Source organism: Cetorhinus maximus, unplaced genomic scaffold, assembly GCF_964194155.1.
Source record: "Cetorhinus maximus unplaced genomic scaffold, sCetMax3.hap1.1 HAP1_SCAFFOLD_2061, whole genome shotgun sequence".
NCBI lineage: Eukaryota > Metazoa > Chordata > Chondrichthyes > Lamniformes > Cetorhinidae > Cetorhinus > Cetorhinus maximus.
In genome coordinates this window covers 5421-22583 of record NW_027598001.1, presented here as the reverse complement: position 1 = coordinate 22583, position 17163 = coordinate 5421, and the positions used below count along the sequence as shown (strand labels likewise).

Below are 17163 nucleotides of genomic sequence, written 5' to 3'. Positions count from 1 at the left end.
AGTCGAGGTAGCTGTGGGAGTCGGTAGGCTTGTAATGGATATTGGTGGACAGTCTATCATCAGAAATTGAGACAGAGAGGTCAAGGAAGGGAAGTGTCAGAGATGGACCATGTGAAGATGATGGAGGGGTGGAGATTGGAAGCAAAATTAATAAATTTTTCCAGGTCCCGACGAGAGCATGAAGCAGCACCGAAGTAATCATCGATGTACCGGAGAAAGAGTTGTGGGAGGGGGCCGGAGTAGGACTGGAACAAGGAATGTTCCACATACCCCAAATACGCCATTGTTTCCAGGACTGTCACTGACCTCATCTCCTCTGGAGATCTTCCTCCCACAGCTTCCAACCTGATAGTCGCCCAACCTCGGACGGCCCGCTTCTACCTCCTACCCAAAATCCACAAACAGAACTGTCCTGGCAGACCGATCGTGTCAGCCTGTTCCTGCCCCACGGAACTCATTTCTCGTTATCTTGACTCCCTTCTCTCTCCCCTTGTCCAGTCCCTTCCCACCTACATCCGTGATTCCTCTGACACCTTACGTCACATCAACAATTTCCAGTTCCCTGGCCCCAACCGCTTCCTCTTCACCATGGATGTCCAATCCCTCTACACCTCCATCCCCCACCAGGATGGTCTGAGGGCCCTTAGCTTCTTCCTTGAACAGAGGCCCCAACAATCCCCATCCACCACTACTCTCCTCCGTCTGGCTGAACTTGTTCTCACACTGAACAATTTCTCCTTTAACTCCTCTCACTTCCTCCAAATAAAAGGTGTGGCTATGGGTACCCGCATGGGCCCCAGCTATGCCTGTCTCTTTATGGGGTAACATTCCCTGTTCCAGTCCTACTCCGGCCCCCTCCCACAACTCTTTCTCCGGTACATCGATGATTACTTCGGTGCTGCTTCATGCTCTCGTCGGGACCTGGAAAAATTTATTAATTTTGCTTCCAATCTCCACCCCTCCATCATCTTCACATGGTCCATCTCTGACACTTCTCTTCCCTTCCTTGACCTCTCTGTCTCAATTTCTGATGATAGACTGTCCACCAATATCCATTACAAGCCTACCGACTCCCACAGCTACCTCGACTACAGCTCCTCACACCCCGCTTCCTGTAAAGACTCCATCCCATTCTCTCAGTTCCTTCGCCTCCGTCGCATCTGTTCTGATGACGCTACCTTCAAAAACAGCTCCTCTGACATGTCCTCCTTCTTCCTTAACCGAGGTTTTCCATCCACGGTCGTTGACAGGGCCCTCAACCGTGTCCGGCCCATATCCCGCGCATCCTCCCTCACGCCTTCTCCTCCTTCCCAGAAACATGATAGGGTCCCCCTTGTCCTCACTTATCACCCCACCAGCCTCCGCATTCAAAGGATCATCCTCCGCCATTTCCGCCAACTCCAGCATGATGCCACCACCAAACACATCTTCCCTTCACCCCCCTTGACGGCATTCCGTAGGGATCGTTCCCTCCAGGACACCCTGGTCCACTCCTCCATCACCCCCTACTCCTCAACCCCCACTTATGGCACCTCCCCATGCCCACGCAGAAGATGCAACACCTGCCCCTTCACTTCCTCTCTCCTCACCGTCCAAGGGCCCAAACACTCCTTTCAAGTGAAGCAGCATTTCACTTGCATTTCCCCTAACTTAGTCTACTGCATTCGTTGCTCCCAATGCGGTCTCCTCTACATTGGAGAGACCAAACGCAAACTGGGCGACCGTTTTGCGGAACACCTGCGGTCTGTCCGCAAGAAAGACCCAAACCTCCCTGTCGCTTGCCATTTTAACACTCCACCCTGTTCTCTTGCCCACATGTCTGTCCTTGGCTTGCTGCATTGTTCCAGTGAAGCCCAACGCAAACTGGAGGAACAGCACCTCATCTTCCGACTAGGCACTTTACAGCCTTCTGGGCTGAATATAGAATTCAACAACTTTAGATCTTAAACTCCCCCTCCCCCCATCCCCACCCCGTTTCTTTTCCCCCCCCCACCCGCCTTTTTTTTCAATAATTTATATAGATTCTTCTTTCCCCACCTATTTCCATTATTTTTAAATCTCAAACTAAAACCTTTAGTCTTTCCACCCCACCCCCACTAGAGCTGTACTTTGAATATCCTGTCTTGCATTCTTAATTAGCACTTTTCTCAGACAAAGACCACCACCTTCAACACCTCTTTGACCCTTTTGTCTCTGACATCTTTTGATTATCTGCTCACACCACACCCTCAATGTGTCTCTTCCCCCCCACCCACCTTAAACCAATTTATATTTCTCCCTTGTTGAAACTATGCTTCAGTTCTGCTGAAGGGCCATGAGGGCTCGAAACGTTGACTGATTTCTTCTCCACCGATGCTGCCAGACTTGCTGAGTTTTTCCAGGTAATTCTGTTTTTATTTTGTTTTGGATTTCCAGCATCCGCAGTAGCTTTTAGCTTTTTGTTTTTACCATCATCACCATCCCTGGATATATCCTGTCCCACCGGCAGGACAGGCCCAGCAGAGGTGGCGGTACAGTGGTATACAGTCGGGAGGGGGTTGCCCTGGGAGTCCTCAACATCGACTTCGGACCCCATGAGGTCACATGGCATCAGACATGGGCAAGGCAACCTCCTGATGATTACCACGTACTGCCCTCCCTCAGCTGATGTTGAACACCACTTGGAACAAGCACTGAGGGTGGCAAGGGTGCAGAATGTACTCTGGGTGGGGGACTTCAATGTCCATCACCAAGTGTGTCTCGGTAGCACCACTACTGACTGAGCTGGCTGAGTCCTAAATGACATAGCTGTTAGACTGGGTCTGTGGCAGGTGGTGAAGGAACCAACAAGAGGGAAAAACATACTTGACCTCATCCTCACCAACCTGCCTGCCGCAGATACATCTGTCTATGACAGTATTGGTACAGTCCTTGTGGAGACGAAGTCCCACCTTCACATTGAGGATACTCTCCATCGTGTTGTGTGGCACTACCGCCATGCTAAATGGGATAGATTTCGAACAGATCTAGCAACTCAAGACTGGGCATCCATGAGGCGCTGTGCGCCATCAGCAGCAGCAGAATTGTACTCAGACACAATCTGTAACCTCATGGTCCACTCTACCATTACCATCAAGCCAGGGGATCAGCCCTGGTTCAATGAAGAGTGCAGGGGGGCATGCCAGAAGCAGTATCAGGCATACCTAAAAATGAGGTGTCAACCTGGTGAAGCTATAACACAGGACTACTTGTGTGTCAAATAGCATAAGCAATAGCATAAGATAGATAGAGCTAAGCGATGCCACAACCAACGGATCAGATCTAAGCTCTACAGTCCTGCCACATCCAGTCGTGAATGGTGGTGGACAATTAAACAACTCACTGGAGGAGGAGGCTCCACAAATATCCCCATCCTCAATGATGGAGGAGCCCAACACATCAGTGCAAAGGATGAGGCTAATGCATTTGCTACAATCATCAGCCAGAAGTGCCGAGTGGATGATCCATCTCGGCCTCCTCCGGAGGTCCCCAGCATCACAGATGCCAGTCTTCAGCCAATTCGATTCACTCCATGTGATATCAAGAAATGGCTGAAGGGACTGGATACCGCAAAGGCTATGGGCCCTGACAATATTCTGGCAATAGTACGAAGACTTGTGCTTCAGAACTTGCTGCATCTCTAGCCAAGCTGTGCCAGCACAGCTACAACGCTGGCATCTACACGGCTATGTCAAATTGCCCAGGTATGTCCTGTACACAAAAAGCAGGACAGATCCAACCTGGCCAATTACCGACCCATCAGCCTACTCTCCATCATCAGTAAAGTGATGGAAGGGATCATCAACAGTGCTATCAAGCGGCACTTGTTCAGCAATAACCTGTTCACTGACACCCAATTTGCGTTCTGCCAGGGCCACTCAGATCCTGACCTCATTAGAGCCTTGGTTCAAACATGGACAAAAGAGCTGAACTCCCGAGGTGAGGTGAAAGTGACTGCTCTTGACATCAAGGCAGCATTTGACCGAGTGTGGCATCAAGGAGCCCTGACAAAACTGGAGCCAATGGGAATCAGGGGGAAAACTCTCCACTGGTTAGAGTCATACCTACCACAAAGGAAGATGGTTGTGGTTGTTGGAGGTCAATCATCTCAGCTCCAGGACATCACTGCAGGAGTTCCTCAGGGTAGTGCCCTTGGCCCAACCATCTTCAGCTGCTTCATCAATGATCTTCCTTCTATCATAAGGTCAGATGTGGGGATGTTCGCTGATGATTGCACAATGTGCAGCACCATTCACAACTGCTCAGACACTGAAGCAGCCCATGTCTAAATGCAGCAAGACCTGGACAATATCCAGGCTTGGGCTGATAAGCGGCAAGTAATATTCATGTCACACAAGTGTCAGGCAATGACCGTCTCCAACAAGAGAGAATCTAATCATCACCCCTTGATGTTCAATGGCATTACCATCACTGAATCCTCTACATCCTGGGGGGTTACCATTGACCAGAAACTGAACTGTACTAGCCATATAAATACTGTGGCTACAAGAGCAGGTCAAAGGCTGGGAATCCTGTGACAAGTAACTCATCTCCTGTCTCCCCAAAGCCTGTCCACCATCTACAAGGCACAAGTCAGAAGTGTGATGGAGTATTCTCCACTTACCTGGATGAGTTCAGCTCCCACGACACTCAAGAAGCTTGACACCATCCAGGACAAAGCAGCCCACTTGATTGGCACCACATCCACAAACATTCACTCCCTCCACTACCGATGCACAGTAGCAGCAGTGTGTACCATCTACAAGATGCACTGCAGGAACTCACCAAGGCTCCTTGGACAGCACCTTCCAAACCAATGACCTCTACCATCTAGAAGGACAAGGGCAGCAGACACATGGGAACATCACCACCTGGAAGTTCCCCTCCAAGTCACTCACCATCCTGACTTGGAAATATATCGCCGTTCCTTCACTGTCGCTGGGTCAAAATCCTGGAACTCTCCCTAACAGCCCTGTGGGTGTACCTACACCACATGGACTGCAGCAGTTCAAGAAGGCAGCTCACCACCACCTTCTCAAGGGCAACTAGGGATGGGCAATAAATGCTGGCCCAGCCAGCGAAGCCCACATCCCATAAATGAATAAAAAATTTTTTTAAAACCCACCCACCCACTCCCTCCCTCGCCTCCCCCTCCCTCCCCCACCCACCACACAGCTGGCGAATCCTATTCCAGATAGCCGCGGGTTGATGTGTTTCCAAACTCCGATGCTGCCCTGTCGGATACTTTGTCCAGCTGCCATCTCCAGGAAGAATAGCGGGATTCCCATCACCACCAGCAGAATTAAGTAAAGAAACAGGAATGCTCCTAGAACAGGAACAAAACAGAAAAATTATTCAAGGATGTTTATAGGGTAAGACTGAGCCAGGGTAATTTCAGTTTTGCTGGGAGGGGCGGGTGGAGAGTCCAGAATGAGGCGGCAGAAACTTAAAATTGGAGCCAGGCCATTCAGGTGTGATGTCAGGAAGCATTTCTTCACACACTGGGGTGGAAATGTGGAATTTTCCTGCAGGACAACTGGAGCTCACCAGACTGAGGCTGATTGAGGTTATGGAACGGAGATGGATGGATGGAGTAAAAGGAGCTCAGAGAATCATCTAATTGAAAGATGCAACAGACAGAAGGGGCTGAATGGTCTCCTCCTGTTCCTATAAGCTGAAGCTCCGATGGGTCACTGACAATTCAGGTTCTGTACAACTGTTACCTTGCAGCTAATAACTTGGGAATAGTCCCCAGCTCTACTACTGGCTCTGTGGATACATGAACCTCTAGTGGGTACAGTCAGTGCCGAGAAAGCCACTCTCAACTAGAAGGGGGAACAGGGCATGAGAGAGAGAAATCAGCGATGCCACACCTTCAGGAACTGTCCCCCCCCCAGTGAGAGTCAGCACCTTCAGGAATTGTCCCCCAGTGAGAGTCAGCACCTTCAGGAACTGTCTCCCCCCAGTGAGAGTCAGCACCTTCAGGAACTGCCCCCCAGTGAGAGTCAGCACCTTCAGGAACTGCCCCCCAGTGAGAGTCAGCACCTTCAGGAACTGTCTCCCCCCAGTGAGAGTCAGCACCTTCAGGAACTGTCTCCCCCCAGTGAGAGTCAGCACCTTCAGGAACTGTCCCCCAGTGAGAGTCAGCACCTTCAGGAACTGTCTCCCCCCAGTGAGAGTCGGCACCTTCAGGAACTGCCCCCCAGTGAGAGTCAGCACCTTCAGGAACTGTCTCCCAGTGAGAGTCAGCACCTTCAGGAACTGTCTCCCCCCAGTGAGAGTCAGCACCTTCAGGAACTGTCCCCCAGTGAGAGTCGGCACCTTCAGGAACTGTCCCCCAGTGAGAGTCGGCACCTTCAGGAACTGTCCCCCAGTGAGAGTCAGCACCTCCAAGAACTGACCCCCAGTGAGAGTCAGCACCTCCAGGAACTGACCCCCAGTGAGAGTCGGCACCTTCAGGAACTGTCCCCCAGTGAGAGTCAGCACCTTCAGGAACTGTCCCCCAGTGAGAGTCAGCACCTTCAGGAACTGTCCCCCAGTGAGAGTCGGCACCTTCAGGAACTGACCCCCAGTGAGAGTCAGCACCTTCAGGAACTGTCTCCCAGTGAGAGTCAGCACCTTCAGGAACTGTCTCCCAGTGAGAGTCAGCACCTTCAGGAACTGTCTCCCAGTGAGAGTCAGCACCTTCAGGAACTGTCCCCCAGTGAGAGTCAGCACCTTCAGGAACTGTCTCCCAGTGAGAGTCAGCACCTTCAGGAACTGTCCCCCAGTGAGAGTCAGCACCTTCAGGAACTGTCTCCCCCCAGTGAGAGTCAGCACCTTCAGGAACTGTCCCCCAGTGAGAGTCAGCACCTTCAGGAACTGTCTCCCAGTGAGAGTCAGCACCTTCAGGAACTGTCCCCCAGTGAGAGTCAGCACCTTCAGGAACTGTCTCCCCCCAGTGAGAGTCAGCACCTTCAGGAACTGTCCCCCAGTGAGAGTCAGCACCTTCAGGAACTGTCCCCCAGTGAGAGTCAGCACCTTCAGGAACTGTCTCCCCCCAGTGAGAGTCAGCACCTTCAGGAACTGTCCCCCAGTGAGAGTCAGCACCTTCAGGAACTGTCCCCCAGTGAGAGTCAGCACCTTCAGGAACTGTCCCCCAGTGAGAGTCGGCACCTTCAGTGCAGGCTATGCTGCAGGTTACAGTTTTTCCTGAGGTTCAGCTGTAATTGATGATTGATGGATTCAATGTCTGTTCTCAGTTTAGCTGAGAGTCCACATGAGCACCATTACTTTATTTACGCAGAGCCATGAACAATTTTGGTTTGAATCCCTAGAATTTCTGAGAGGAGCCAGAAAGTTCTGCTCAGTCTTCTGAATAATATTTATCCTGAACCAACATCATTAAAACAGTTGATCTGATTTATTTTCTCATTGGAGTCTGTTGGTGCTTGATGGACACAACCTGGCTGCCATGCTCCCCACAGTACAGCAGTGACTGCACCTCAAAAGTACTTCATTAGCTTAAGAATTCTTTGGGCTGTCTGAGGTTGTGAAAGTTGCTATAAACATGCATGTCTTTCTTCCTGGGTGTGCCTCTCAGTTTGGGCTTGTGTGACTTCCTCTGGTGATCCACCAGGGGTGGTTTGGTTTCTGGCTTGAGCTCAGCCAAGGTATCATTGACTGTCAAGCCCAGTGTGTGTGCGCGCCAGCTGGGCGAGTTCAGGATCAGGCTGTGCTGCCTTCCACAGGTGAACAGCCCACACACACTCACACTCTCACTACCATGAGGTCATTCTGATGAGGTGCTGGGGTCACTCAACAAGTCAACGTTTTCAGGGGAGGAGTGTGGAATAAACCAGTAATAAAATATTGAAGCTTACCACCCCCATTCTGGTGGCAGAGATACGGGAATCTCCAGACATTGCCAAGCCCCACGGAGAATCCCACCTGGGCGAGAATATACTGCAGCTTGCTTCCCCATGCAGGTCTGGAGGGTTCATCCAGCACAAGTTCCGTGCTGGACTCATTCACGTCTACACCCGGTGAATCCGTTTTGCTCTTTTCCATCAGAGCACAGAGTGGACGAGGTGTGGGCTGGAGCTGAGTCCTTACGATACAGACTGAGGAGGTAAAATACAACATGTGATGAAGGAAATCCAACATTTAAACTGCCTCATTACAGGAGTGGAAAATTCCACAAGTACCAGCACTTCTTTCCAACAGACTAATGACAAAAAGTCTCTGGCAGAACTTAGACAGAACACACCAGGAATAAGCCAGGTCATTCAGAATGAGTCAATTGATTCAAACTGATATTTAGAGATTAAAATGTACTGCATAATAATTTAAATTATGATTGTGGAGTCAAGGATAACAAAATCACACTAGAGGTGCAAAAAGCTTTAAGGCCCCCAATAAACAGCAGATAACTAGACTCCAGGACAGGATTATCAGATAAACACACATTGGTACAACCAGCTCCTCGTATCCTGGTCAGAGCGTTGGCAGTGGGACACTGCCATACTTTCAGAAGAGTTGGACCAAAGGACAGAGACCCATCAGAGAAGACCAGATGCATGGTGAGAATAAGAATGCCATCATGCAGAGATTGGCTCACAGCAACCCGAGCTGTTCTGTCAGACAAGAGAAAAGTGGAGCAACCTTTCAGGAATCAATGCAGCATAACAGTATCGAACAGGCCTCCGCACCAGGCCAGGACTGAGGCGTATGATAGTTATGGTTGTTCTGACCATTTTGCTATGTATTACAGAACTGCGCACAGCACTGACCAAAGCTCTTTTCCAAAAACAGCAACATGGCAAATACCTTATATCCTCAAAAATCCCATTGTCACAAGGGCAGCAGACCAGTGTCAACTTGAGGCTGCACTACAGTCTGCAACCACCAGAGGCCACCCCCAGCCAGCTCTACGCTATCCTCCTCCAGTACCCAGCTCCACGCTATCCTCCTCCAGTACCCAGCTCCACGCTATCCTCCTCCAGTACCCAGCTCCACGCTATCCTCCTCCAGTACTCAGCTCCACGCTATCCTCCTCCAGTACCCAGCTCCACGCTATCCTCCTCCAGTACCCAGCTCCACGCTATCCTCCTCCAGTACCCAGCTCCACGCTATCCTCCTCCAGTACCCAGCTCCACGCTATCCTCCTCCAGTACCCAGTTCCAGCTGGGACTGCACTCTCTTGGCTCCATTTTTATCCAATTTCATCCCCAGAGAACGACTTCTTCGACCATTGGCACAAAGTTACCTCTGGTGCCGCCACCCAAGGATCTAACCATGGCCCCCTCCTATTTATTATCTACACACTATCCCTTGGCGACATGATCCAAAAACACAATGCCAGTTTTAAGGTTTACACCAACAACACCCAGCTCAACCTTGCCACTGCCTCTCTCAACCTCCCCAATGTCTCAGATTCATCACACTGCCTGGATGAGCAGAAATTTCCCCAACTAAACTGTGGGAAGACCACAGCCTTGGTCTCCAGTCTCCATCACAAACTCAGTGCCCTAACTACCAGCTTCACCCTCCTCTGGCCAGTGCCTGAGGCTGAAGAGGGCTCTTTGCAATCTTGGTGTCTCTGTAACATCAACTCATCCCTGTCTCAGCTCATCTGCCACTGAAACCCTCATCCATGCCTTTTTTAAAATCATTAGACTTCACTATTCCAATATCTCTTGGTCAGTCTCCAGCTCCCAACCTACATAAACATAAGCTTCTCCTAAACTCGACTGCCCAGCTTGCACCAAGTCCCATTCACCCATTACCCCACTGCATTCCAACTTTAAACACTGCACCGTTAGCAGCTGTGCCTTTCAGCTGCCTGGACGCCAAAGCCCTGCAAATCCCTCCATAACCTTCACCCTCTCCAGCTCTCTACCTCAGTTTCAGAGAATCACAGAACGGGTTACACTTTCCTCCTTTAAGAAACTCCTTAAAACCTATCGCTTGGACGAAGGTTTTGCTCATCTGCCTTAAAATCACCTGATGTGGCTCAGAGTCACATTTTGTTCTGTGATGATCCTGTGTTGTTTTAATATATTGATGTTGCTATATAAATACAGGTTGTTGTTGACGGCTTCCATTGAGAGAAACCCAGTAGCAGCACTAAACTCCCCAGAGACAGAATACCAAGAGACAGCAGTCAGTGTACAGATATCTCCCTGAGAGAGAGGGGACCAAGAGACAGCAGTCAGTGTACAGATATCTCCCTGAGAGAGAGGGGACCGAGAGACACCAGTCAGTGTACAGATATCTCCCTGAGAGAGAGGGGACTGAGAGACACCAGTCAGTGCACAGATATCTCCCTGAGAGAGAGGGGACCGAGAGTTGCCAGTCAGTGTACAGATATCTCCCTGAGAGAGAGGGGACCAAGAGACAGCAGTCAGTGTACAGATATCTCCCTGAGAGAGAGGGGACCGAGAGTCGCCAATCAGTGTACAGATATCTCCCTGAGAGAGAGGGGACCAAGAGACACCAGACAGTGTACAGATATCTCCCTGAGAGAGAGGGGACCGAGAGACAGCAGTCAGTGTACAGATATCTCCCTGAGAGAGAGGGGACCGAGAGACACCAGTCAGTGTACAGATATCTCCCTGAGAGAGAGGGGACCGAGAAACACCAGTCAGTGTACAGATATCTCCCTGAGAGAGAGGGGACCGAGAGACACCAGTCAGTGTACAGATATCTCCCTGAGAGAGAGGGGACCGAGAGACGTCAGTCAGTCATAGAGCTCTACAGCGCAGAAAAAAGCCCATCTGCCCATCGAGTCTGTGCCGGTCAAACAAGTTCCTAACTATTCTAATCCCATTTTCCAGCACTAGGCCCATAGCCTTGTATGCCATGGCATCGCAAATGCACATCCAAATACTTCTTAAATGTTATGAGGGTTTCTGCCTCTACCACCCTTTCAGGCAGAGAGTTCCAGATTTCCACCACCCTCTGGGTGAAAAAATTCTTCCTCACATCCCCTCTAAACCTCCTGCCCCTTACCTTAAATCTATGCCCCCTGGTTATTGATCCCTCCACCAAGGGGAAAAATTCCTTCCTGTCTACCCTATCTATGCCCCTCATAATTTTATACACCTCAATCATGTCCCCCCTCAATCTCTTCTGCTCCAGGGAAAATAACCCCAGTCTATCCAATCTCTCTGCATAACTAAAACTCTCCAGCCCAGGCAACATCCTGGTAAATCTCCTCTGCATTCTCTCTAGTGCAATCACATCCTTCCTATAATGCGGATTCCAGAACTGTGCACAATACTCTAGCTGTGGCCTAACCAGCGTTTTATACAGTTCCTGCATAACCTCCTTGCTCTTATATTCTATGCCTCGGCTAATAAAGGCAAGTATCCCATATGCCTTCTTAACCATCTTATCTACCTGTGCCGCTACCTTAAGGGACCGGTGGACATGCACACTAAGGTCCCTTTTATCCTCAGTACTTTCCAGGGTCCGACCATTCATTGTGTATTCCCTTGCCTTGTTTGTCCTGCCCAAGTACATCACCTCACACTTATCCGGATTAAATTCCATTTGCCACTGATCAGCCCATCTGACCAGCCCGTCTATATCCTCCTGTAGTCTAAGGCTATCCTCCTCACTATTTACCACCCCAACCAATTTTCGTGTCATTTGCGAACTTACTGATCAACCCTCCTACATTCAAGTCTAAATCGTTTATATATACAGCAAGGGACCCAACACTGATCCCTGTGGAACCCCACTGGACACAGGCATCCAGTCACAAAAACACTCCTCAACCATCACCCTCTGCTTCCTGCCACTCAGCCAATTCTGGATCCAATTTGCCTTGGATTGCATGGGCTCTTACCTTTGTTAACAGTCTCCCAAGCGGGACCTTATCAAAAGCCTTGCTGAAGTCCAAGTAGACTATGTCAAATGCATTGCCCTCATCTACACACCTGGTCACCTCTTCGAAAAATTCAATCAAATTGGTCAGACACGACCTCCCCTTAACAAAACCATGCTGACTGTCCTTGATTAATCCCTGCCTCTCCAAGGGTAAATTAATTCTGTCCCTCTGACTTGATTCCAATAGGTTTTCTCCACCACTGAGGTTAGACTGACTGGCCTGTAGTTCCCTGGTTTATCCCTTCCTCTCCTCTTAAATAACGGTACCACATTGGCTGTCCTCCAGTCCTCTGGCACCTCTCCTGTGGCCAGAGAGGTATTGAAAATTATTGCCAGTGCCCCTGCCGTCTCCTCCCTTGCCTCACTCAACAGCCTGGGATACATTTCATCCGGGCCTGGAGATTTATCTACTTTTAAGCCCGCCAGACCGCTTAGAACCTCCTCCCTTTCTATGCTAATTTCTTTAATTATATCGCAGTCCTCCTGCCTGATTTCCATACCCACGTCGTCCCTCTCACTTGTGAACACCGACACAAAGTATTCATTTAGAACCCTACCTACGTCTTCCGGCTCCACACACAAATTATCACTATGATCCTTAATGGGCCCTACTCTTACCCTAGTTATCCTCTTACTCTTAATGTACTTGTAAAATAGCTTTGTATTTTCCTTTATTTTACCTGCCAATGTTTTTTCATGCTCCCTTTTTGCCCTCCTAATTTCCTTTTTAAGTTCCCCCCTACACATTCTATACTCCTCTAGGTCTTCTGCTGTTTTGAGCTCTCAGTATCTGCCATAAGTCTCCCTTTTTCTCTTTATCCGATCCACTATATCCCTCGATATCCAGGGTTCCCTGGATTTTTTGTTCCCACCCTTTATCTTTACTGGAATATGTTGGCCCTGTACTCTCCCTATTTCCTTCTTGAATGAGTCCCACTGCTTTGACACAGATTTACCTAAAAGTAGCTGCTCCCAGTCCACTCTGGCCAAATCATATCTGATCTTATTAAAATCGGCCTTCCCCCAATTTAGAACTCTGATTTCTGGCCCATCCTTACCCTTTTCCATAACAACCTTGAATCTAACGGAGTTATGATCACTATCTGCAAAATGCTCCCCCACTGATACCTCTACCACTTGCCCAGCTTCATTCCCTAAAAATTAAGTCCAGGACCACCCCCCTCTCTTGTAGAGCCTTCTACATACTGGCTTAAAAAGCTCTCCTGGATGCATTTTAAGAATTCCACTCCCTCTAAACCTATCACACTGTGACCAACCAAGTTAATGTTGGGGAAATGGAAATCCCCCACTATTACTACCCTATTATTTTTACACTTCTCTGAAATTTGCCTACATATCTGCTCTTCTATTTCTCTCTGACTGTTTGGGGGCCTATAATACACTCCCAGCAATGTGATTGCTACTTTTTTTGTTTTTCAGTTCTACCCATATGGCTTCATTTGAGGAGCCTAAGATGTCATCCCTCCTTACTGCTGTAATTGATTCCTTGATCAAAATTGCGATACCCCCTCTTCTTTTATCTCCTTCCCTGTCTCACCTGATGACCCTAAATCCTGGAATATTGAGCTGCCAATCCTGCCCCTTTCTCAACCATGTCTCTGTGACAGCAATGACATCATACTTCCATGTGTTAATTTGTGCCCTCAACTCATCTGCCTTATTCGTCAGACTTCCTACATTAAAATAAATACCATCCAACCCTGCCAAACTCCCTTGTGCCTTAACTGGCCTATAATTTCTAGGCCTTCCAGACTCACTTGCTCTCTCTTCCAATTTTGGCTGTGCATCTCCCCCTGCTGAACCTCCTCTCAGAATTCCACCCCCCTGCTAAGTTAGTTTAAACCCTCCCCAACAGCACTAGCAAACCTCCCCACAAGGATGCTGGTCCCATTCCGGTTCAGATGCAACCCCTCCGCCTTGTACAGGTCCCACCGCCCCCACCAGAAACAGTCCCAATGTCTCAGAAATCTAAAGCCCTCCCTCCTGCACCATCTCTCCAGCCACGCATTCATCAGGACTAACCTCCTATTTCTATACTCACTAGCGCATGGCACCGGAAGTAATCCAGAGATTACTACCTTTGAGGTCCTGTTTTTTAATATGTTTCCTAGCTCCTTAAATTCTGCTTGCAGGACCTCATCCCTCTTTCTACCTCTGTCGTTGGTACCAATATGTACCACAATCTCTGTCTGTTTGCCCTCTCCCTTTAGAATGCCCTGCAGCTGTTCAATGACATCCTTGACCCTGGCACCAGGGAGGCAATTAACCATCCTGGAGTCACATCTACGGCCGCAGAAATACCTGTCTGTTCCCTTTACTATTGAGTCTCCTACCACTATTGCTCTTCCCCTCTTTTTCCTATCCCCTGTGCAGCTGAGCCACTCACAGTGGCATGAGCGTGGCTGCACTCCCCAGAGGAACCGTCACTCACCGTTTTCCAACACAGAGAAACGGTTCTCGAGCGAGATGCACGCTGGGATTTCCTGACTACCTGCCTGACACCTTTCGTCTGACTGATGGTCACCCATTCCCTCTCTGTCTGCACTTCCGTAAGCTGTGGGGTGACCATGTCTAAAAACGTGCTATCCACGAAACTCTCAGCCTCGTGGATGCACCTCAGTGTCTCCAGCTGCTGCTCAAGCTCCGAAACTCGAAGCTCAAGTAGCTACGGCTGGTGGCACTTCCTGTACACGTGGTCAGTCAGAGCACAACGAGCTTCTAGGACTTCCCACATGTCGCAGGTGATACATAACACGGGACTGAGCTGCCCTGCCATGCCTCTAGTTGAAAAAAAACCCTTACTTTAAATTAAATACAGTAAAAAAAAGTTAAATTATTTATGTACTTTAAATAAAAACTAGAAACCTTACCTTTCCTTAGCTTAATCTATTTTAAACTGGAGAAAAAAAAACTTACCCACAACTCACCAATCAGCTCTCACCTTTGTGCTGATATTACTTTTTGAAGCTTCTCCGCACTCGCGCTGGTTCCGATCTCTCCACTGCTCTCTCGCCCTGTTTTGTGATGTCATCCTTGTTATTTTCAACAAGAACTGACTGCAGGACACTCTTCCCAGACTGCTTCACTGTGATGCTGATTGCAGGACACTCTTCCCAGACTGTTTCACCGTGATGCTGACTGCAGGACACTCTTCCCAGACTGTTTCACCGTGATGCTGACTGCGGGACACTCTTCCCAGACTGCTTCACCGTGATGCTGACTGCAGGACACTCTTCCCAGGCTGTTTCACCGTGATGCTGATTGCAGGACACTCTTCCCAGACTGTTTCACTGTGATGCTGATTGCAGGACACTCTTCCCAGACTGCTTCACCGTGATGCTGACCGCAGGACACTCTTCCCAGACTGCTTCACTGTGATGCTGACTGCAGGACACTCTTCCCAGACTCAGTGTACAGATATCACCCTAAGAGAGAGGGCCTGAGGGACAGCAGTCAGTCAGTGTACAGATATCACCCTAAGAGAGAGGGGACTTAGAGGCACCAGTGTACAGATATCTCCCAGAGAGAGAGTGGTCGGAGAGATAGCAGTCAGTGTACAGATATTGTCCTGAGAGCGAGGACCAACAGACAGCAGTCAGTGTACAGATATCGCCCTGAGGGAGGGGGGACTAAGAGACAGCAGTCAGTGTACAGACACGTCCCAGAGGGAGAGTGGGCTGAGAGACAGCAGTCAGTGCACAGATATCGCCCTGAGAGAGAGGAAGAGGGAGGAGAGGGAGATATCTATCTGAGACAGATAAAAAGTACATTCTCACACACAGCCACATACTCTCACTCAAACACACCTGCTCACTCTTAGACATTCTCTTACATACACACTTTCCAACACACTCACAGGCTCCCTCACCCACCTGCACTCACTGCTCCGTAACCCGATTTCAGATGTGAAGTTTCAAAGTTTATGTTCATTCTTACCCGAGGATTCGTGGCTCCAGGTTTCTGAAATCTCTCGTGCCCAGCGCCAAGGAACAGCTGTTGACACTTTCTCACAAACTAATCTCCAGGAAAGTCACATTCAATCACCTCCCCCTACTATCTCGTCCAACCAGGCACTGCCCTAGTCTAAGCACACAAGGACACTGAGCCAAGTTCCTCACAGCTGTAAAAGACTGCTGGGCACGTACAGTTCTAGAATAAAACCAAATTTAACATTAACTGCCCCGTGATTGAAACATTTGCACTTGCTCAATCGGCACCTTCTCATTTACCAGCTCATTGTTTACAGGGCAAACAGACAGCCTGGACACACACAGCAGATCCCCAACAAGAATGGGACCAAGAGATAGAGTAAAGCTCCCTCTACACCGCTCCCATCAAACACTCCCAGGACAGGTACAGCACGGGGTTAGATACAGAGTAAAGCTCCCTCTACACCGTCCCCATCAAACACTCCCGGGGCAGGTACAGCACGGGATTGGATACAGAGTGAAGCTCCCTCTACACTGTCCCCACCAAACACTCCCAGGATAGGTACAGCACGGGGTTAGATACAGAGTAAAGCTCCCTCGACACCGCCCCCATCAAACACTCCCAGGACTGGTACAGCACTGGGTTAGATACAGAGTTAAGCTCCCTCTACACTGTCCCCATCAAACACTCCCAGGGCAGGTACAGCACGGGGTTAGATACAGAGTAAAGCTCCCTCTACACTGTCCCCATCAAACACTCCCAGGGCAGGTACAGCACGGTGTTAGATACAGAGTAAAGCTCCCTCTACACTATCCACATCAAACACTCCCAGGACAGGTACAGTACGGGGCTAGATACAGAGTAAAGCTCCCTCTACACTGTCCCCATCAAACATTCCCAGGACAGGTACAGCACGGGGCTAGATACAGAGTAAAGCTCCCTCTACACTGTCCCCATCAAACACACCCAGGGCAGGTACAGCACAGGGTTAGATACAGAGTAAAGCTCCCTCTACACTGTCCCCATCAAACACTCCCAGGACAGGTACAGCACGGGGTTAGATACAGAGTAAAGCTCCCTCTACACTGTCCCCATCAAGCACTCCCAGGGCAGGTACAGCACAGGGTTAGATACAGTCCCTAGCTCTCTCTGGATATCAGTTCCTCAGTTGTTGGGCTCTGTCCTGATCCTCTCCACACAGCGAGTGCAGACAGTGTGTGTCAGCAGATTAATCTAATCATGTTCCAGGACTTACAAACCAACATAATTTCTGAATTTTGTGCTGAAAAGTTGAAGGTTAAAGAACCCATTGCAAATGTT

General features: G+C 49.4%; 1 protein-coding gene across 1 annotated transcript in view; it reads right to left on the bottom strand.

Annotated features, from left to right (window-relative positions):
• LOC144676899 (sodium-dependent neutral amino acid transporter B(0)AT2-like) overlaps nucleotides 1-15874 on the bottom strand; it is a 32584-nt gene extending 16710 nt beyond the window's left edge. The window contains exons 1-3 of the mRNA XM_078537215.1: nucleotides 15850-15874; nucleotides 7881-8120; nucleotides 5187-5344 (exon numbers count right to left, since the gene is read on the bottom strand). Coding sequence (XP_078393341.1) covers nucleotides 5187-5344; nucleotides 7881-8067 — 345 coding nt within the window. The 5' untranslated portion in view covers nucleotides 8068-8120; nucleotides 15850-15874. The remainder of the gene's footprint in view (nucleotides 1-5186; nucleotides 5345-7880; nucleotides 8121-15849) is intronic.
• Nucleotides 15875-17163: the final 1289 nt, after the last annotated feature.